At 42.8% G+C, this 18,561-nt stretch overlaps 2 protein-coding genes and 1 long non-coding RNA gene across 5 annotated transcripts in view; 1 reads left to right on the forward strand and 2 right to left on the reverse strand.

Annotated features, from left to right (window-relative positions):
* LOC116971190 (probable ATP-dependent RNA helicase DDX58) overlaps positions 1 to 5,930 on the reverse strand; it is a 72,644-nt gene extending 66,714 nt beyond the window's left edge. For 2 of the 3 annotated variants that reach the window (XM_033018152.1, XM_033018151.1), the window contains exon 1: positions 5,723 to 5,923. The gene's annotated coding sequence lies outside the window, so the exon portion shown is untranslated. Of the gene's footprint in view, positions 1 to 5,722 lie in introns of all 3 variants that reach the window. The other variant, XM_033018149.1, reaches the window with a different exon arrangement.
* An 82-nt stretch (positions 5,931 to 6,012) lies between these two features.
* Positions 6,013 to 10,852, forward strand: LOC116971192. The gene is made up of 2 exons (XR_004411431.1): positions 6,013 to 6,262; positions 9,811 to 10,852. It is a non-coding gene; the product is annotated as an uncharacterized LOC116971192 (long non-coding RNA).
* Positions 10,853 to 11,059: 207 nt separating this feature from the next.
* On the reverse strand, positions 11,060 to 17,126 carry ndufb6 (NADH:ubiquinone oxidoreductase subunit B6). The gene is made up of 4 exons (XM_033018153.1): positions 16,818 to 17,126; positions 14,722 to 14,814; positions 13,429 to 13,473; positions 11,060 to 11,245 (listed from the first exon to the last, which is right to left on the reverse strand). The coding sequence occupies exons 1-4, from the start codon at positions 16,998 to 17,000 to the stop codon at positions 11,177 to 11,179; spliced, it is 390 nt and encodes a 129-aa protein (XP_032874044.1). The 5' UTR covers positions 17,001 to 17,126; the 3' UTR covers positions 11,060 to 11,176.
* Between the last annotated feature and the right edge of the window lie 1,435 nt (positions 17,127 to 18,561).

Raw genomic sequence — 18,561 nt, forward strand, 5'->3', positions numbered from 1 at the left:
ATGTTTGATGGTATTAGATGGAGTGGTGGGGAAGTGGCTTCTGTGGAATACAGACAAAATCGGAAGGACCAAATGCTTGTTCTTGTCTTTTTTGATTTGGTTGAAAGATACAGCATAGAATAAGGCCATGGAGCACAGAGTCCATCGATCACCCATTCACACTAGTTCTACATTACCCCAACTTCATAACCACTCCCTACACACTAGGAGGCAATTTATAGAGATCAATTAACCTACAGACCTGCACATCTTTGGGATGCAAGAGGCAACTGGAACAGCCAGAGGAAACATGGAACAGAGAAACATAGAAAATAGGTGCAGGAGTAGGCCATTCAGCCCTTCGAGCCAGCACTGCCATTCAATATGATCATGGATCCAGAATCAGTGCCCCGTTCCTGCTTTCTCCCCATATCCCTTGATTCCGTTAGCCCCAAGATCTATATCCAACTCTCTTGAATACATCCAATCAATTGGCCTCCACTGCATTCTATGGCAGAGAATTCCACAGATTCACAACTCTCGGGATGAAATGGCCCACACGGTGACCTCTGCATCTAGCCTGTCCAATCCCTAGAATATTTTATATGTTTCTATAAGAATCCCTCTCATCCTTCTAAATTCCAGTAAATATAAGCCCAGTTGATCCATTCTTTCATCATATATCAGTCCCACCATCCCGGGAAATAACCTGGTGAATCAACGCTGCACTCCCTCAAGAGCAAGAAAGCCCTTCCTCAAACAAAGACTAAACTACACACAATACTCCAGGTGCAGTCTCACCAGGGCCCTGTACAACATTTATAGGACCTCCTTGCTCCTATACTCAAATCCTCTCGCTATGAAGGCCAACATACCATTTGTTTTCTTCACCCCTGCTGTACCTGCATGCTTACTTTCAGTGACTGATGTATACGGACACCCAGGTCTCGTTGCACCACAACCTTTTCCTAATCTAACACCATTCAGATAACAAGAGATGCTGCCTGCCCTGCTGAGTTACTCCAGCATTTTGTGTCTACCTTCAATTTAACCAGCATCTGCAGTTCTTTCCTACACCATCAGATAATAATCTGCCTTACAATACAATTTATTACAATACAATACAATTTATTGTCATTTGAGCCCCAGTGAGACTCAAACGAAATTTTGTTTCCACAGCCATACAAACAAAGACAATGTCCTACAGACATACACACAATTAAGTTCACACAAACATCCATCACAGTGAACCCACTGTGATGGAAGGCAAAGTCTTTTCTCTCCCCTGCTCTCCATGTCTCTCCCGATGTCCAAGCCCCAGGCGGGTGATGATAAGTCCCACGGCCATTTTAGGCCGCGCGGGGCGATTTACGGCCCCGCTCCCGGTCTGAAAGTACAAGGTCGGAGCCCCAGCGTGCGATGGTGAGTCCCACGGCCATGAAGCCGTGCCGGGTGATGTATGACCCCGCTCCAGGTCGTTCCAACCCCGCGACACGGGCTGGAGAAGTCGCGTTGCGGGAGCTCCGGGAAGCGGTCTCTCTCTCTCCCCCCGGACCCGCGAGCTCCCGATGTCCCAGTCCACCGGACCTGCGGCTGCGTTGCTGGAGCCTCCGAGCCCCAGGAGTCGAGTCGCAGCAGCGAGTCACCACCGCTCCCCACGTTCCGAGGCCGGCCAGCCCCACGATGGTGAGTAGTCCGCAGCTCCACAGCTCCGCAGACTCCCGAGCCCCCGGGTCGTTCAGGCTGGAGGCCGCTCCACGGTGCTAGGCCCCAACGACAACGGAGACCCGACAGGGAAAAGGTCGGGTCTCCCGTACAGGGAAGAGATTTAAAACGGTTTCCCCCCCCCCGCCCCCCACATATACACATTTAAAACCAAGCTTAAAAAAAAAACACAAACACTACATTTAACTAGACAAAAATAAAAAAAAGACAGACAGGCTGTAGGAGCCGCTGCAACGAGTCGCGCCGAAATAACCTAATTTATCCACATTATACTGCATCTGCCATGTATCTGCCCACTCACCCAACTTATCCAAGTCAACCTGCAGCCTCATAGCAACCTCCTCGCAGCTCACACTGCCTCCCAGCTTTGTGTCATCCGCAAACTTGGAGATGTTACATTTAATTTATTTTGTCTAAATCATTTATATTGTAATATTGTAAATAACTGGGGTCCCAGCGCTGAGCCTTGCGACCCAGCACTGAGCCTTGCGGCACCCCACTAGTCACTACCTGCTATTCTGAAAAAGCTCTGTTAATTCCTACTCTTTGCTACCTGTCTGCCAACCAGTTCTCTATCCATGTCAACCCTACCCCCAATATTATGTGCTCTAATTTTTGCACAACAATCTCGTGTGCGACCTTGTCAAAAGCTTTTTGAAAGTCCAGATACACCACATCCACTGGCTCTCCCTTATCCATTCTACTTGTAACAACCTCAAAAAATTCCAGAAGATTAGTCAGGCATGATTTCCCCTTCATAAATCCATGCTGACTTTGACAGATCCTGTCACTGCACCAGAGACATGGCGACACAGAGATACGGGTGAGGGGCCCATCTCTGACAGCTCGGAGAATGACACTATAGAATGACGACATCTCTGATGTTCTCGTATGGAAAGCCTCATCTTGGGAGCAGATGCTGCAGAGACAGTGGAATTAAGAGTAGGGGATAGCGTCTTGCAAGATGCAGGGTGGGAGGAAATGTAGTCAAGTTAACTGCGGGAGTCGGTAGATTTGTAGTAGACGTCAGTCGATAGTCTGTCTTCTGTAATGGTGACAGAGATCAAGAAAGGGGAGAGAGGTGTCGAGATACTTCAGTTGAACTTGAGGGCAAGGTGGAAGTCATTGGTGAAGTTAATGAAGTCCATGAGTTCTGCACAGGTGCAGGAGGCAACCCTAATGCAGTTGTCAATGTAGCAGAGACTCACCACGACAATAAATTCAATTGGATTGGTGCCGGTTTCTAATGCAATGATTTTAAAATTGGTGCAATTATGGGATTTTTGTTATTAGGTTATGCTTGTCTGGCAAACTGTGCCAAGAAGAACAGTACAATCAGCTGTGGCTCGAAGGGCCGAATGGCCTGGTCCTGCACCTATTTTCTATGTTTCTTTGACATGAGACTCACACATATTTCAATAAACTTCACCCAAGTTTCATAACTGCATCATTTATTTTCTCTTTTTTTTGTCCCTCAGTCCAGGGATAAACCGAATGAATCTAAAGATAATACTAAATAATCACCACCTCCAGCTCCATGCATATAAAATACAAGGGGATAATGGAAGGAAAAGTAAATCTCTATTGCCCAGTTCATAATTACTGGACACAAATGCAATGAACTCATGTCAGCTTAGGCATCATTGCAAAACCGTTTACAATACCATATTCTAGATATCTTGAGCACAAAAGCTTTACAAGGACTTAGTATTTACCAAGAAGCTCAAGTGAATTTCTGATAATTTGAACACTGGGTTCTAACCTAATAATCATTGCATTTTATCTGTCTGCACTTGATCCATATTCTTCCATTTCCTGCATATCCGTGCCTATCTAAAAGGCTCCTAAATGCCACGTATCTGCCCCCATCGCCACTCCTGCAAGTGTATTCCAGGCACCCATCATCCTCTGTGTAAAATACTTACCCCACACATCTGCTTTAAACTTTGCCCCTCTCACCTTAAAGCTATGCCCTCATGTCTTTGATATTTCCACCTGAGAAGGTTCTGTCTGCCTTATCTATGCCTCTCATAATGTTATATGCTTCGATCAAGTCTCCCCTCAACCTCCAGTGATCCAAAGAAAACAAACCTAGTCTGTTCAACCTCTTCTTCAAGCTAATACCCTCTAATTCTGGCAGCATTCTGGTGAACCTCATCTGCACCCTCGTCAAAGACTCACACAGTACTACAAATTGGCCTAACCAAAGTCCTATAAAGCTGCATCGTGACTTTCTGACTTATACTCAAGTCCAGACCAATGGAAGCAAGCATATTGTATGCCTTCTTTCCCACTCTATCTACTTGTGCTGCCACTTTCAGGGAGGTATGCAATATTGATGACAAAGGGTCTCCAGATATGCTGCCTGTCCCACTGAGATACTCCAGCATTTTGTATCTATCTTTGATGACAATGGGGTTAGGAGGATTTAATGCCAAAAAAATTACCTGGTTATGTAATTATCCAGAGGTGGGAAAAAACATTTTAAGCAATTCTCTGACAAAAACTAGGTAATTAATAATGGAAAGTGGCAACGCCTTCCCTATCCAGAGAGCTGATTTGTTTATTGTTGTATTTATCATAACTGCATATAGGGAGGTTTCATGGCAGTCGGGTAACGACCCATGACCCGTACTGTTGCTACGCTACTCCAAATGGATTACACGCGATGTACTGCAGGTAGGCACTTACCATTGTTTCCAGCGTAGCGGGCCCGTTAAAACCCGCTGAAATTGTCAATTTTTGCGCTGTAAATAATTATGGAAATCGGGATAAGCGTGAGAGACATTTAGCATACTTCAGAATTCCAAAAGTGAGGAGAAATGACGGTAGATAGAAGCGAGAGCTGAAGCAAGGGACAACAACAGCCAGAGTGCTTGGCGAACATTGGCCGTTTGCTCACGGCATTTCATCAAGTACGGCATTATTTGTGTTTTTTCTTGATTAAATTTTTTTAATCGCCCATGGTTCTCGTGGGTTTTTACATACAAAATGAAAACGCATCTGAAGAAAAATTTACAGCCAGATTTATCACTTCTGAGAATTTTTAGATACCAAAGGAATCAAGAAAAAACACAAATAATGCCTTACTTGATGAAATGCAGTGAGCAAACGCGATAATTCCCAATATTTTCAATGATTACCAAGCACTTTAGCTGCTGTAGTCCCTTCAGTTCTCGCTTCTCTATACCTTCATTTCGCTTCATTTTTGGAATTCTGAAGTTGGGTACATGTACATGTACAGTTGGGTACATTGGCTCTCACGCTTACCCCGACTCCCACAATTTTTTTCAGCGCAAAAACTCAACATTTTGGCGGTTTTTAACAGGTAGGAAAGTACGCGTTTCTAGCATTAATAACATATACCGGAAGTGACGGATGTCTTCCAGTTGGATTTAGCGGCTCCGTGCGTCGAGCCCTATGACCCAGTGACCTTCCGTGCAACCCCCCTATACACTGTAGGCTTCATGTGAACAAGGAATTGCATTGCAAACCTCGTGTATGTGACAATAAACTAATTTGAATTATTTCAGTTTGCTGACAAAAATATGCCAACGTATGATAGGAAATGATCAACGGGCATCTGCTCTGCGTGTGGGAAAGGGCACCACATTCCATTCCTACCACAGTGGAAGTATTTATTTACACGTCGAAGAAGGACACAAAATGCTGGAGTAACTCAGCGGGACAGACAGCATCTCTGGAGAGAAGGAATGGGTGACGTTTCGAGTCGAGACCCTTCTTCAGACTGCATCTGCAATTCCTTCCGACACATGTCTTTGCACGTATCTTGCACGCGGAAAGGTTGGATCTGATTTCAAGTTTTATTTCACTCCCTTGTTTTGGACTGGGTGAAAAAAAGCCTCAATTTAACATCATTATTTTGAATTTTAAGATGTCAATGGCTTCACACATTTATCCAGACTGCAACATTTTCACTGCAGCCCTGATGACCAGCTCCGCTCCCAGCAACCCCGGGGTTCCCGGGCCTACGTCCCCACCCATCTCAGCCTCTTACCTGCAACAGTCACTCCGTCCCCGATCGCCCTCAGGTTCAAGTTAAATTCCTTTAATCCTATTTTCTAAATGTTAAAGCATTCCCCTCCACCTCCCCTTGGATCCGTTCGCCAACATTTGCACTGGTATTCCCGCCCCGGTGCCTGCCTGCCCGCCGGGGACAGGCCTGTGCAGCCGCCGCCTGTGAGGCTGTTACACCATCACACAAGCTGGCTGCGTGACGGGGCCGCCGGGACACTGGAGGACCAGCTCACCGCGTTGCCTGCCGGGACACTGGAGGACCACCTCGCCGCACCGCGCTGTCGGCAGAGACCATCTTTGGCCGGAAACCATGGTTACCGCCGCTCCCCGCTGGTCACCCAACACCGGCGGCTGGGGTTTACCGACAAAACTCAAAGCTCAGGGATCTTTCTTTTGGAAAGAAGAGGCGCTTCACACTGGGAGTGGGACCGTGCCGTGCACTCAGTTGGCAGAGTGAAGGGAATCTCGGGCGATCATGGTTCGTGTGAGCAAGCGAACTCTCGACTGGATTTATTCTTTTGTAAGTATGCAGTGAACAGCAGTAGGGCAGACCAGGCCTGTACTCGAGAGTTTAGAGGAGATCTCGTTATAAATACACACTATTCTTCCGGGATTTGCCAAGATAGCGGCTGGGTCAGTGTCTGGTGCCTAGAATCAGGAGGCTACATCTTCAATATGAGCGGTCACTTGTTTAAGACGGAGATTAGAAACGTATTCACCCTCATATAACAATTACAGCACGGAAACAGGCCATCTCGACCCTTCTAGTCCGTGCCGAACACGTATTCTCCCCTAGTCCCATATACCTGCGCTCAGACCATAACCCTCCATTCCTTTCCCGTCCATATAACTATCCAATTTATTTTTAAATGATAAAAACGAACTTGCCTCCACCACCTTCACTGGAAGCTCATTCCACACAGCCACCACTCTCTGAGTAAAGAAGTTCCCCCTCATGTTTATGTTACCCCTAAACTTCTGTCCCTTAATTCTCAAGTCATGTCCCCTTGTTTGAATCTTCCCTACTCTCAGTGGGGAACAGGGCGATCAAAAGCTGCCATGGCCAGATGGGGCTATGAAACTGGCCAAATCACCTGTGAATGTGGAGAAGAGGACCATACAATGCAACACTGCCTTGTCTGCCCCCTACTACCCAACCAGTGCAGCCCAAAGGATCTTGCAGTGTTCAATAAAAACGCAAAGGACTGTGTAAAGGAATGGGAAACTGTCATATAACCAACCAGCTTCAAAGACACGAAAAGAAGAAGTGGGAAAAGCTTATCCACATCAACTCTGTCTATCCCTCTCATCATTTTAAAGACCTCTATCAAGTCCCCCCTTAACCTTCTGCGCTCCAAAGAATAAAGCCCTAACTTGTTCAACCTTTCTCTGTAACTTAGTTGCTGAAACCCAGGCAACATTCTAGTAAATCTCCTCTGTACGCTCTCTATTTTGTTGACATCCTTCCTATAATTAGGCAACCAAAATTGTACACCATACTCCAGAATTGGCCTCAACAATGCCTTGTACAATTTTAACATTACATCCCAACTTCTATACTCAATGCTCTGATTTATAAAGGCCAGCACACCAAAAGCTTTCTTTACTACCCTATCTACATGAGATTCCACTTTCAGGGAACTGTAAATATCATCTGCATACTTACTAATCCAATTTACCACACCATCATCCAGATCATTGATGTACATGACAAACAACAGTGGACCCAACACAGATCCCTGTGGCACCCCACTAGTCACTGGCCTCCAACCTGACAAACAACCATCCACCATTACTCTCTGGCATCTCCCATTCAGCCACTTGAATCCATCTTGCTACTCCACCATTAATACCCAACAATTGAACCTTCTTAACCAACCTTCCGTGAGGAACCTTGTCAAAGGCCTTACTGAAGTCCATATATACAACATCCACTGCTTTACCCTCATCAATTTCCCGAGTAACCTCTTCAAAAAATTCAAGAAGATTAGTCAAACATGACCTTCCAGGCACAAATCCATGTTGACTGTTCCTAATCAGACCCTGTTTATCCAGATGCTTATATATATTATCTCTAAGTATCCTTTCCATTAATTTGCCCACCACTGACGTCAAACTAACAGGTCTATAATTGCTAGGTTTACTCTTAGACCCCTTTTTAAACAATGGAACAACATGCGCAGTACGCCAATCCTCCGGCACTATTCCCGTTTCTAATGACATTTGAAATATTTCTGTCATAGTCCCTGCTAATTCTACACTAACTTCCCTCAATGTCCTAGGGAATATCCTGTCCGGACCTGGAGACTTATCCACTTTTATATTTCTCAAAAGTGTTAGTACTTCCTCTTCTTTGAATCTCAATATTCATCGCAGTGAATCTTTGGAATCCTCTACCAGAGAGCGCCATCAAGACTCAGTTGCTTGAGTATATCCATGACTGTGATCAGTGGATATTATAGGAAATTAGAAAAAAAAAGGTTAATATAGGAAACTATTGTAGTGGTCAAATATCATGTTCTCCTTGAACAGCTTAGATGATACTTCTGAATTATATAACCTCTCCAAGTAGTTTGTAAGCACAAATCGTGGTAATTTATTGCTTCTCTGTTTGGAAGTCCATGACCAATGGCCTACCACAACAATCAATGTTGCGAATAGAAACCAGGGACTGCAGATGCTGGTTTACTCAAAAAGATACAACTGCTGGGAGTAACTGAGCAGGTCTGGCAGCATCTTTGTGTAAACCAGCATGTTCAGTTCCTTGTTGCTACACTCCAGAGATGCTGAACAAACGAGTTACTCCAGCATTTTGTGTCATCAATGCTGGGACCCTAATTGGTTGTGATATATATTAAAGACTTCGAGTGTGAAGATATGAGGTGTGGTTAATGAGTTTGCATATGGCACATGCATACAGCACAAATAGCAAAAGGATTGTCTTAGGTTACAGCGCTATATTGAATATCTGAGTTCTCTGGAACAAAGGGGCAAGGAATTTAATCGTAACAAATGTGAAGTCATGGATTTTGGAATTTTAAATAATGGTAGGAATTATATAATAAATGGTAAAGCCATAGGGAGTGTTGATGAACAGTAGGACATTGGGGTAGGAGTTCATAGATCCCCAAAAATGATGCCACAGGTAGATAGGATGGTGAAGGCATAATGGATACATGCGTTCATCAACCATGGGATAGAAAATAAGAGCAAGGATGTCATGTTACAACTTCCTAAAACATGATTGATGTCTCCACCCAGTTTCTCATAAAAGTAACCATTGCTTTCAGTTAGTTTAGTACCCACATTTCAGACGGTTGTGCTTCTGTCTTGAGTCAGCGGGTTTGGGTGGAAGATCAGGTACTACTCCAGAGACTAGTCACAAAAATATGTCCCCAAAGCTGCTCTTTTGGTTATGAAAAGTTCCCATGACAGCATTTTTGCAGTGCAATCTCTTGTTTAAATGTTCCCTCAATCACCAAGGTTAGAGAGACTGACTGCATTTGTGGAATTCTATTGAACCACAATGGAAGCTTCATTAAAATGATTAGGTATAGTTGTTTGCAAAACCACTCCATGATATCTTGGTTATGAAATCAGCCAATTAAGTCTTTCTTGCCACACCTGTACTATTTTCTTAGCTAAATGTGTCTTGTATCACCACAGCTTGGAACTTCATTAATCACCTTTTTATATGGAACTTTTATCAAGTAAATTGTGAGGGGAAAAAGAAAACAAAAACATAAAAAAGTTCAGTTAATTTCCATTGACATTGGGAAATAATGGCAAAAGAATCCAAAAGGAACAAACTCCCAAGTTTTGAAAATTAAAAAAAAGTTAATGCTGGAAATCTAAAATAAAAACAGAATATGCTGGAAATACTCAGATCAGGCCACACCAGTGGGAAGAGCAACAGTTAACATTTCAGGTCAAAGACCCTTCATCAGAACTGGGAAAGAGACTAGCGAAGCTTGCTAAACTGCACAGGCTGACCGACTCAGTATTTTAAGCTTTGTTTTAAAATCTAGTAAAGTTCATTGATGTAACAAGTTAATTTATTTCATACAGATACTCCTCTTCCTCGTTTTACTATCTTGGGGATTTGTTATCTATGCATCCAAGATTACAGCTATTCAGTATCTAGAGGAGAATTTGACGCGTAGAATTTCATAATGATTCTTCTTCTCCGAGATGACACGTGATCACTCATGGACCAAATATAACAGAGACCAAGTGAAATGTTCTGGCGTCTATTACTCACAAAGGAAGAACACCGACCAAAATTAAATGTTCTACGCTTGCAATTTGTTGTGAGCATTGCAAATATGGTTCAATATAACCTGGCTTTATGTATTGGATGATAGGTTCAGAGGAAAAGGTTTTGATGTTTTATTAATTTATAATCTGTCACTTAATTCTAATGTGTGTGTGTGTGTATAACAAAACTCTTATGAAAGATGTTACCCTCATAATATTTGGTTCTCTAAACATAAGATAGTGATATATCAGTGAGGAATTCAACAGAATGGTGAGCAAGTTAAACTTGTCGCCATAGAATTGGATAATGCATGTAACTTGGATGAATTTGAGGTGAAGCTGGATAAATACGTGAAGAATGGTTTTAAGAAGATATGCGAACAAAGTGAGTTGAAGAGGGAGTATGTAACAAACATAGGTACAGACTAACGGGGCTAAACAGCCATTTTATTCTGGAGGAGAAAGTAGTGCACCCTGCAACAGATATGCAATTAACTGATGTGAATTGACCGTAACTGTGCTTGGTATGGGGACACAGTAAAGGTGCCGCCGTGCTACCCAACTCCAAACTGCAGTTGTATGCAAGAGAGTATCAATCTGGTCAACAGGATATGGGGGACCTCATGATGACCCTACCCATAGGGGTAACTACATCTGGCTAATTATGAATCAGAAATATGTTGCATAAAAAACTGGAGCATAGTTATTGCCATATTGAACACAATTATAATTGTATTAGCTTTTTTGTTATTGGAATGCTTATTGGTTTGTATTTAATGTACATCTATCCATAGTTGGGCACATACATAGCTAATTTCACTGACAAGCAAATAAAGTTGTGAAATTGAAAGTATTTTCAATGACTGTGTTAACTGAGTACGTTTTTCTTTGTGAACACCCTTAATACATTTTTCTGGCTCAAGGGGTCAAAGCAGCTGAAGACATGACTGTCTATCACTGTGTGATTTAAAATCAAAGATGTAAATGAAGGAAAGAAAATCTCAGTAAAGGTATAAAGTCGCAATATTTTGTAAATTGTTCATAAAATCAGCTCTATGAATCCTGGTAAATCATCAGTTTAATGATAAATAAGTAATTCAAAAAGGAACAACTGCAATTGAGTATTTCCTCTGAAGTTAATCACATAACCATTTATGTCAGATGCCAAGACGAGCCTTTAATGGTGCGTGGGATTTTCATCCTCAAGTGATGGAATCACTTCCCCAGTTTCCAAAATCGTGTCACCCTGCAGAAACAAACCAAAGGATGCAACATCAGTGTAAAAATACTTGGTCACTATTGTAGTACTCATGTTGTACTTCTGAATGAAACCACTTCAGACTACACTGTTCATCCAGTTTACATGTTGCATCTTTAGAGTTAATTCCTGTATGAATCTTTTGGCACAGCTTAGGTCAACAAATTCCAACAGGGATGAATGCCTAGTGCATGTTATTCTTAATGGAAAAATGTGATTTAATCTGGTTTCTGAATTAACACATTTTCCTCCATTTCTGTTACTGTGTAATCACACTCGAAAGCATTTCTTTGTTTTTTTTCCAACTTATTTTCACTGTACTTATTATCTCTGCTTCTAGACAGCGATTAGTAGAAATAGGTTCAGATATCGGTGGTGGCACAGCAGTAGATTTGCTGCCTTACAGCGCCAGAGACTCAGGTTCAATCCTGACTATGGGTGCTGTCTGTACTGAGTTTGTACGTTCTCCCCGTGAGTTTTCTCCAAGATCTTAGTGTGTAGGATGGTGTTAATGTGCGGGTATTACTGATCAGTACGGAGTCGGTGGGTCGAAGGGTCTGTTTCCGCGCTGTATCTCTAAACTAAATAAAAAATATCAACTATCGTTTCCCACAATACCTGAAAAACGAATCAACCCATCCTTTAATCCAGAGGTCAGGGAATATAATCTTGGTCTGTACCACTTCTTAGTAATTTAGTTTTTGGAATCCACATATTCTATTAAAACTTCATACTCTCCAAGCCTAATATATAGTTCATCAGATGATGCCCAGAATGTAATGGTCTAACCAGAGCATCAATGTTAGCACTTGATTTCTAGCCAAGAACACAAGAAAGTAGGAGTATACCACAAGGCCCCTCAATCCAGCTCCACCATTCAATGTGATCTTGGCTAATGTATGCTGTCCTCAATTCCACTTCTGTGCTAGTTCACAAACCCTCAATTCCCTTATCATTCAAATATGTATCTACCTCCATCTTAAATATTTCTAATGATCTCATCTCCACCTGGACCAGAGAAATCCTTAGATTCACTGCCATCAGAGAATACATTTCTTGGCACCTTAGTTTTAAATGGCTAGTCCCTTGTCTTGGAACTATATGCCCTTGTTTGTGACTCTCCCACTTGTGAATGCATTTCATCATAGACCATGTCAAGCCGCAATATTATTTTACATGTATGAATAAGGTCACCATTATTTTTTAAACCTCCAAGGAATACAGATGCAATCTGCCAAGCTCCTTAAGAAGGCAACATAGTCTTCTGGATTTAATGCAGTATTCCAATAGCCTGATTATGTTTGTACCTGTATACATTCTTCTGATTCCTTTACACCTCCACTGTCTCTTCCAGCATTCTTGTTCAACTTCCCTAATGATGGTATGACTTTGGAAACCCCCAGGGAAAATTCTATTCACAAACATCCATCTTACCATTTCAGACAATACGATACACCCACTGAATATTTGGCAAGGGCAAATATAATTACTATCCTTATCAACTACTTAATAACATCTCCTTGGCAACAGAAATCACTACGTTCAGAGGGCCTGTGACTAACGTTAACATCAATCCAAAATGAGAACATTCCCAAGTCCAACTGAGGAGGGATCTTGCGGCCTCAACATCTGTATTCAAACACAAACATCTGGCAGGATATTCCTTGGGCACCTGTTGTCCTTTCACTCAGCCTGAAACAGTTCAAGAATGAGTGACGAGAGAGGGCAATCTGTACATTGCTGTAGGTGACATTCAGCAGATGGCTCAGACCCTGCATGCCCTGGGTAACAACTCAAACTGAAAAGACGAACCTCCTCGTGTCATCTGTATATCCTTAAATTCTGACTAGAAATAATTTCTGATTTATTTTCTCATCACCCCGTTATTTTACCCATTTGATTCATTGATACTTTACTGTAACAACACCTCCAGATTACAAGGCTGCAGAGAAAGAACAAATACTTGCATTTTTGATAACCATAAACCACTTACAGGATTGTGTTGGATTTCACTTTTCCTAATATTTCCAGTACCCAGACTTTTTTTACTCCTTTACCTCAAGTTAGTATTTTAAAGAAATATCAATGCCTACAACACAATTAAAGTTTAATTAGCACTATTTCAGGAAAGATAACCAAATTTGTTCAACCTATCTCGTAATGTAACTTACCGGAAAAATCCTTGGCTTCACATTCACGATGCCATATGGTTTAGACTGTTGAACAGAAACCACAGATTTAAGAAATGTAATATCTTGACTCTGAGAACTTCATGTTTATGCAAATGTTAAAAAGAATAATCAACAACTTGCACAATTATAGCTCATTTAATGTGGTCCAATGGTTCAAGTTGCTTCAGCAGCCATTATCAATAGTTTGATAAGGAGCCACATTAGGAGATATTGGAAGAGTAATCAAAATGATAGTCAAAGTAGTAGGGTTTAAAGGATGTCCTTCAGAATAAAATACATTTACAGTTTAAGATCTTGGCAGTTGAAGGTTTTGGGTCTTCAAAAGAGTCTTAAACTGCTTTTGAATACCAAAAGAGCACTCAAATTCCTTGAGCAGAAGTTGCTTGAGCATCCCTTTCTCTTATTGGTCCCAGCAAATTTCCTTTGTAATTTTGTCCCCCTCACAGGAGATTAGATGGATGCAAGGGCGAGTGGGAAATAGGAAGACTGGTGCCTGGCTATGATGGTGAATGCATGCTTGATGACCAATTGGCTGCTCCATACCAAAAATGTATATGTTCCTATTTACCTTTCTTGTGAGACTATCCAAAAAAAACATGGCCCATTTAAGTCTCCACTTGCAATCCTTTATCCACTGTAATTCTTAGCTTTGCAGTCTCCCCATTTTCAAATGTCCAGATATTAATGTGGGTTGATACCTCAGTATAATAATGAGAGTTGGCCATTGCCTGCTCCACTTTTCAGGTGAAAGCGATAGGCTCCTTGTTTTTATACTTGGAGAATAGAATCTATTCAAGCAACATGAACATCGAGGCGGAGCCCTTACTGCAGACTGCAGCAGGAAAAGAGGAATAAGCCACCTAATCACTCAAGCCTCTCCCAACAATGAAAACCAGATTTAAAGTTACAGTATCAACATAGTCAGCATCTACTGTTGGTTATAAGGGGAATTCTGATCTATAAACCCACGTGTACAAGTTTCCGAACCTCACTTCTCTTGGACCCCAAGCCACTTTTTCGTAGAGCTGCTGAGTATTCTATGTCTTTATCTACACAACAACCATAAGTAACATCAATAATTGATGACAATATTACTTAATTTGTGGGATTCTACTGTTCAAGGTACATTTCATGCATTACAACCACTTAACAAGAACTTCGCTGGGGATAAAGCACCTTGAGAAGTCCTTAAAAATGCAAGACTTTAATTAATTATTTATATGTGCCAAAGATTAAGAGGACTGCGCTGCATGTCATTCTATCAGTACTCACATCAAGATGATACTTCACGTAGTAATGAACAAGCCAAGCAGGAATCAGTAATCGACTAAGGGTCCACCAACCTGCATTACATGCCTTGTAAGTCTGAAACATTAAAACAATTACAAAGATGACAGGTATGCAGATTTCAGAAAGATTTCATTCAAAACCACATAGAAAGATTCAATTTACAGAATCTGGATTGGAAATGCCATTTATAGAATCTAGATTGGAACCTACATATAATTTAATAATATAATTAAAACATTTTAAAAACAATTTCACTATCAAATCCATCAATGAAAAAATGGTTTGATCTTTTAGTTTCTAGAAACAGAACTGCAGATTCTGGTTAATACACAAAAGGACATAGAGTGCTGGAGTAACTCGGCAGGTCAGGCAGCATCTCTGGAGAAAATCGATAGGTGATATTTCTGGTGGAGACCCTTCTACGGACTCTGAGTTGCTGCCTGACCTGTTAAGTTACTAAAGCACGTTCTGTCCTTTTGTGTCCCTGTTAGTTTCTCCTCACTTTGGTTTGCTATTCGAAGAGAAATTAAGTAAATTAGTTTGTATTCTTCAGAGTTTAGAACAGTGGTGATCATATTTGTATTTCTTACAGAGTTTGACATGGCAGATGCAGGGTTAATGTTTCTCTTCCAAAGGAATCCTAAACCAGTGATTACAGAATAGGGTTGGCCACTGAAATAAGGAGAAATGTATTCTCCAATTGTGGGGTGAATCTTTAGAATATTCTAACATTGGTTCCATGGTTCTTTTACTCTCACATGCAAACATGCAATAATTAATAATAATACACTTTATTGTCATTGTAAATACATACAATAAAATTTCAGGCGCACTGCCCGCCCGAGTGGAGCTCCATCTCAGATAAATAAATAACGACAATGAAAACAGCAAAACCGGCAAGAAAAACGTTGTCAAGGCAGAATGTGAAATATTTCACAGTATAGTGTTATAACAGTACAAAATATCGGCTATGGGGGGTGTATATTCAGTGCAGAGGTCAGAGTGGTGATGGCCTTGGGGTAGAAACTGTTTGTTAATCTTGTGGTGTGTGATTTGATGGACCTGTAACGCTTTCCTGAGGGCAGAAGGGCAAACAAGTGATGTGTGAGATGAGATGAATCCTTTCGCAGGCAACAAGAGCTATAGATCTCTTCCAGGCCAGGCAGATGTGTGCTGGTAATCTTCTGGGCTGTGTTGATGACCCTCTGCAGAGCTTTCTTGTCAGCCGCAGAACTGTTACCATACCACACCAGGATGCTATGTGTCATGACACTCTATGGAGCAACGGTAGAATGACACTAGCAGCTGTTGTGGCAAGTTGACTTTCCTGAGTGATCTTAGGAAGTAAAGCCGTTGTTGTGCCTTCTTTACCAGGGTGTTCGTGTTAGTTGACCACCTGAGATCTGCTGAGATGTGGGTGCCCAGGAACCTGAAACCGGAGACTATGTCCACTCTTTCTCCGTTGATGTGCAGTGGGACATGTTATTATCTTACATACAGGATGCAATGCATCTAAAGGGTGGCACAGTTGTCACATCACAGCACCAAAGACCTGGTTCGATCCTGATCTCTGGTTGCAGTCTGTGGAGTTTGAATGTTTTCCTTATTTCGGTTCAGGACACTTCTTCAGTCTGGTTATAGAATGGGGAGAAAAGAGAGGTGGGGTGGGACAAAACCTGGCAGGTGATAGGTGGTCACATGTGAGGGGGATTAATAGCCAGAAGCATTGAGCAAGGGATAAAGGCCAAGGAAAGGGAGAAAGGCACTGGAGCTTAGTCAGCCTGAGGCAAACTACACAAAGGTGGAGCTCCAAAAGATTGCAGATACTGGAACCCCAAATTTCAACATTTACTGACCCGTTGAGTTACTCCAGCTTTTTGTGTCCATCTTCGCCAACGTCTTAAACCAACATCTGCAGTTAATTCCCACACACTGAGTGAAGGGTTCTGCTGTCCATCACTGTATGAGGGGCTCTGCTGTCCATCACTATATGAGGGGCTCTGCTGTCAATGACGGGCTCTGCGTCCACCTCCCTCACCTTCTCCCCCCCCCCCCCCCGGTTGCAACCGGACACTCACATAGATCCGCCAGAGGCTGCGCGGCTGCAGGAATCCGTCCCAGAACCTGGCCACGGGCCCTGAGCTGCCGGGGGGAAGGACCGGTTCACGGGGGCTCAGCTCCTGGTCCTTCAGCCACCGGCGGCGCAGCTTCACCAGCTGCTCGAAGCGCGCCTTCTCTTCGGGCGTGTAACCGAGCGGCATGTCGGCCTCGACCACCACCACCAGCCCCGGGCGCTGCTGCAGCGACGGTCGCTCGGTCGGTCAGTCGGTCGCTGGCGGTCACCGGGACACAGCAAGCAGCGTCGCCCGCTCTCCGCGTCACCTGGCGAGCAGCGATGACGCCGCGCAGGCGCTCCACTGCCCTCTGCCGGCCGGGAGGACACTGCACACTGATCCTCCTGGCCAGGATAGAGTGAAACCGTGTGGAAACAGGCCCTTCGGCCCAACCTACCCATACCGGCCAACATATCCCAGCTACACTAGTCCCACCTGCTTACTTTTGGTCCATATCCCTCTAAACTTGTCCTATCCATGTACCTGACATAGAGTCATAGAGTGACATGAAGGAGAATTCCCCCTTGATAATCCAAAAGTTATTAAAGGACCATACAAACAGTGTGTTTCACCTCACTCGCATGTAAAACGAACATCTCTGGGATCTGCTGGTCTTCGCACCAGGGAACTGTTGGAATGAGTATATTAAGTAACCCTATTAGCATCCAGAATTTCAGCTCCTTGGTTTAGAGGAATGAGTTTGAAATTCACCTGGAGAAAAATCACATAATTAAAAATACAAAAAGGTAATACGATCCAAAATGTCACTTATCAATGTTCTCCAGTAGTAGGAAAGTAGAAACAAGGAACTGCAAATGCTGGTTTACAAAAACAAAGACACAAAGTACTGGGGTAACTAAGTGGTTACTCAGGCAGCATCCCTGGATGACACAGATAGGTGACGTTTTGAGTCAGGGTCCTTCTTCAGTGATTCTGAAGGATGGTCCTGACCCAAAACATCACTATTAATTTTCTCCAGTTGTAGGAAAGTAGTTGACCCTGAATCTGGTGGTGTGGGACTTCAGGCTTCTGTACCTTCTGCTCAACAGTAGCAGCAAGAAGTGGGCATGGCCAGGATGGCGACGATCATTGATGATGGATGCCATCTTTTTGATCCAGCGCCTCATGTAGATGCTTTTGATGGAGGGAAGGGCTGTGCCCATGAAGTACTGTACAGGTAATGGAGAACATGGTAAAGGTGGACTAGAGCCCACTTGATTACACAAGCTCCCACAAATCTCAGTCCAATAATGGTCAGATATCTGTTTCAGTGTTGCTCAAATGAAGAATATCATTCACACTATGGATGACACATTTATTTTGTTTTGAATATTGCCCTGAGCAAGTTAACGTTCTCGCAAAAGAATATATGGGGAGCTTGGGTTAATGTATCATCCGGAGACAAAGAGATAAACAAATTCTTAATTTTTGATTAGAACGGGTGTCATGAGTTATGGGGAGAAGGCAGGAAAATGGGATTAGGAGGCAGAGATCAGCCATGATTGAATGGTGGAATGGACTCGATGGGCCGAATGGCCTAATTCTACTTCTATAACTTGTGAACTTGTGAGACAGCACAAAGGTTGCCTGCCTACACCTTGTGCTTATGCCGCAGTAGTGAGAAGATAGAATATCATGGCACAGGAAAAGGCCCATTGGCTCACACTGTCTGTGCTGAATATGATGCATGTTCATCAACATGTCTTAT

Source organism: Amblyraja radiata, chromosome 3, assembly GCF_010909765.2.
Source record: "Amblyraja radiata isolate CabotCenter1 chromosome 3, sAmbRad1.1.pri, whole genome shotgun sequence".
In the NCBI taxonomy this organism is placed as follows: domain Eukaryota; kingdom Metazoa; phylum Chordata; class Chondrichthyes; order Rajiformes; family Rajidae; genus Amblyraja; species Amblyraja radiata.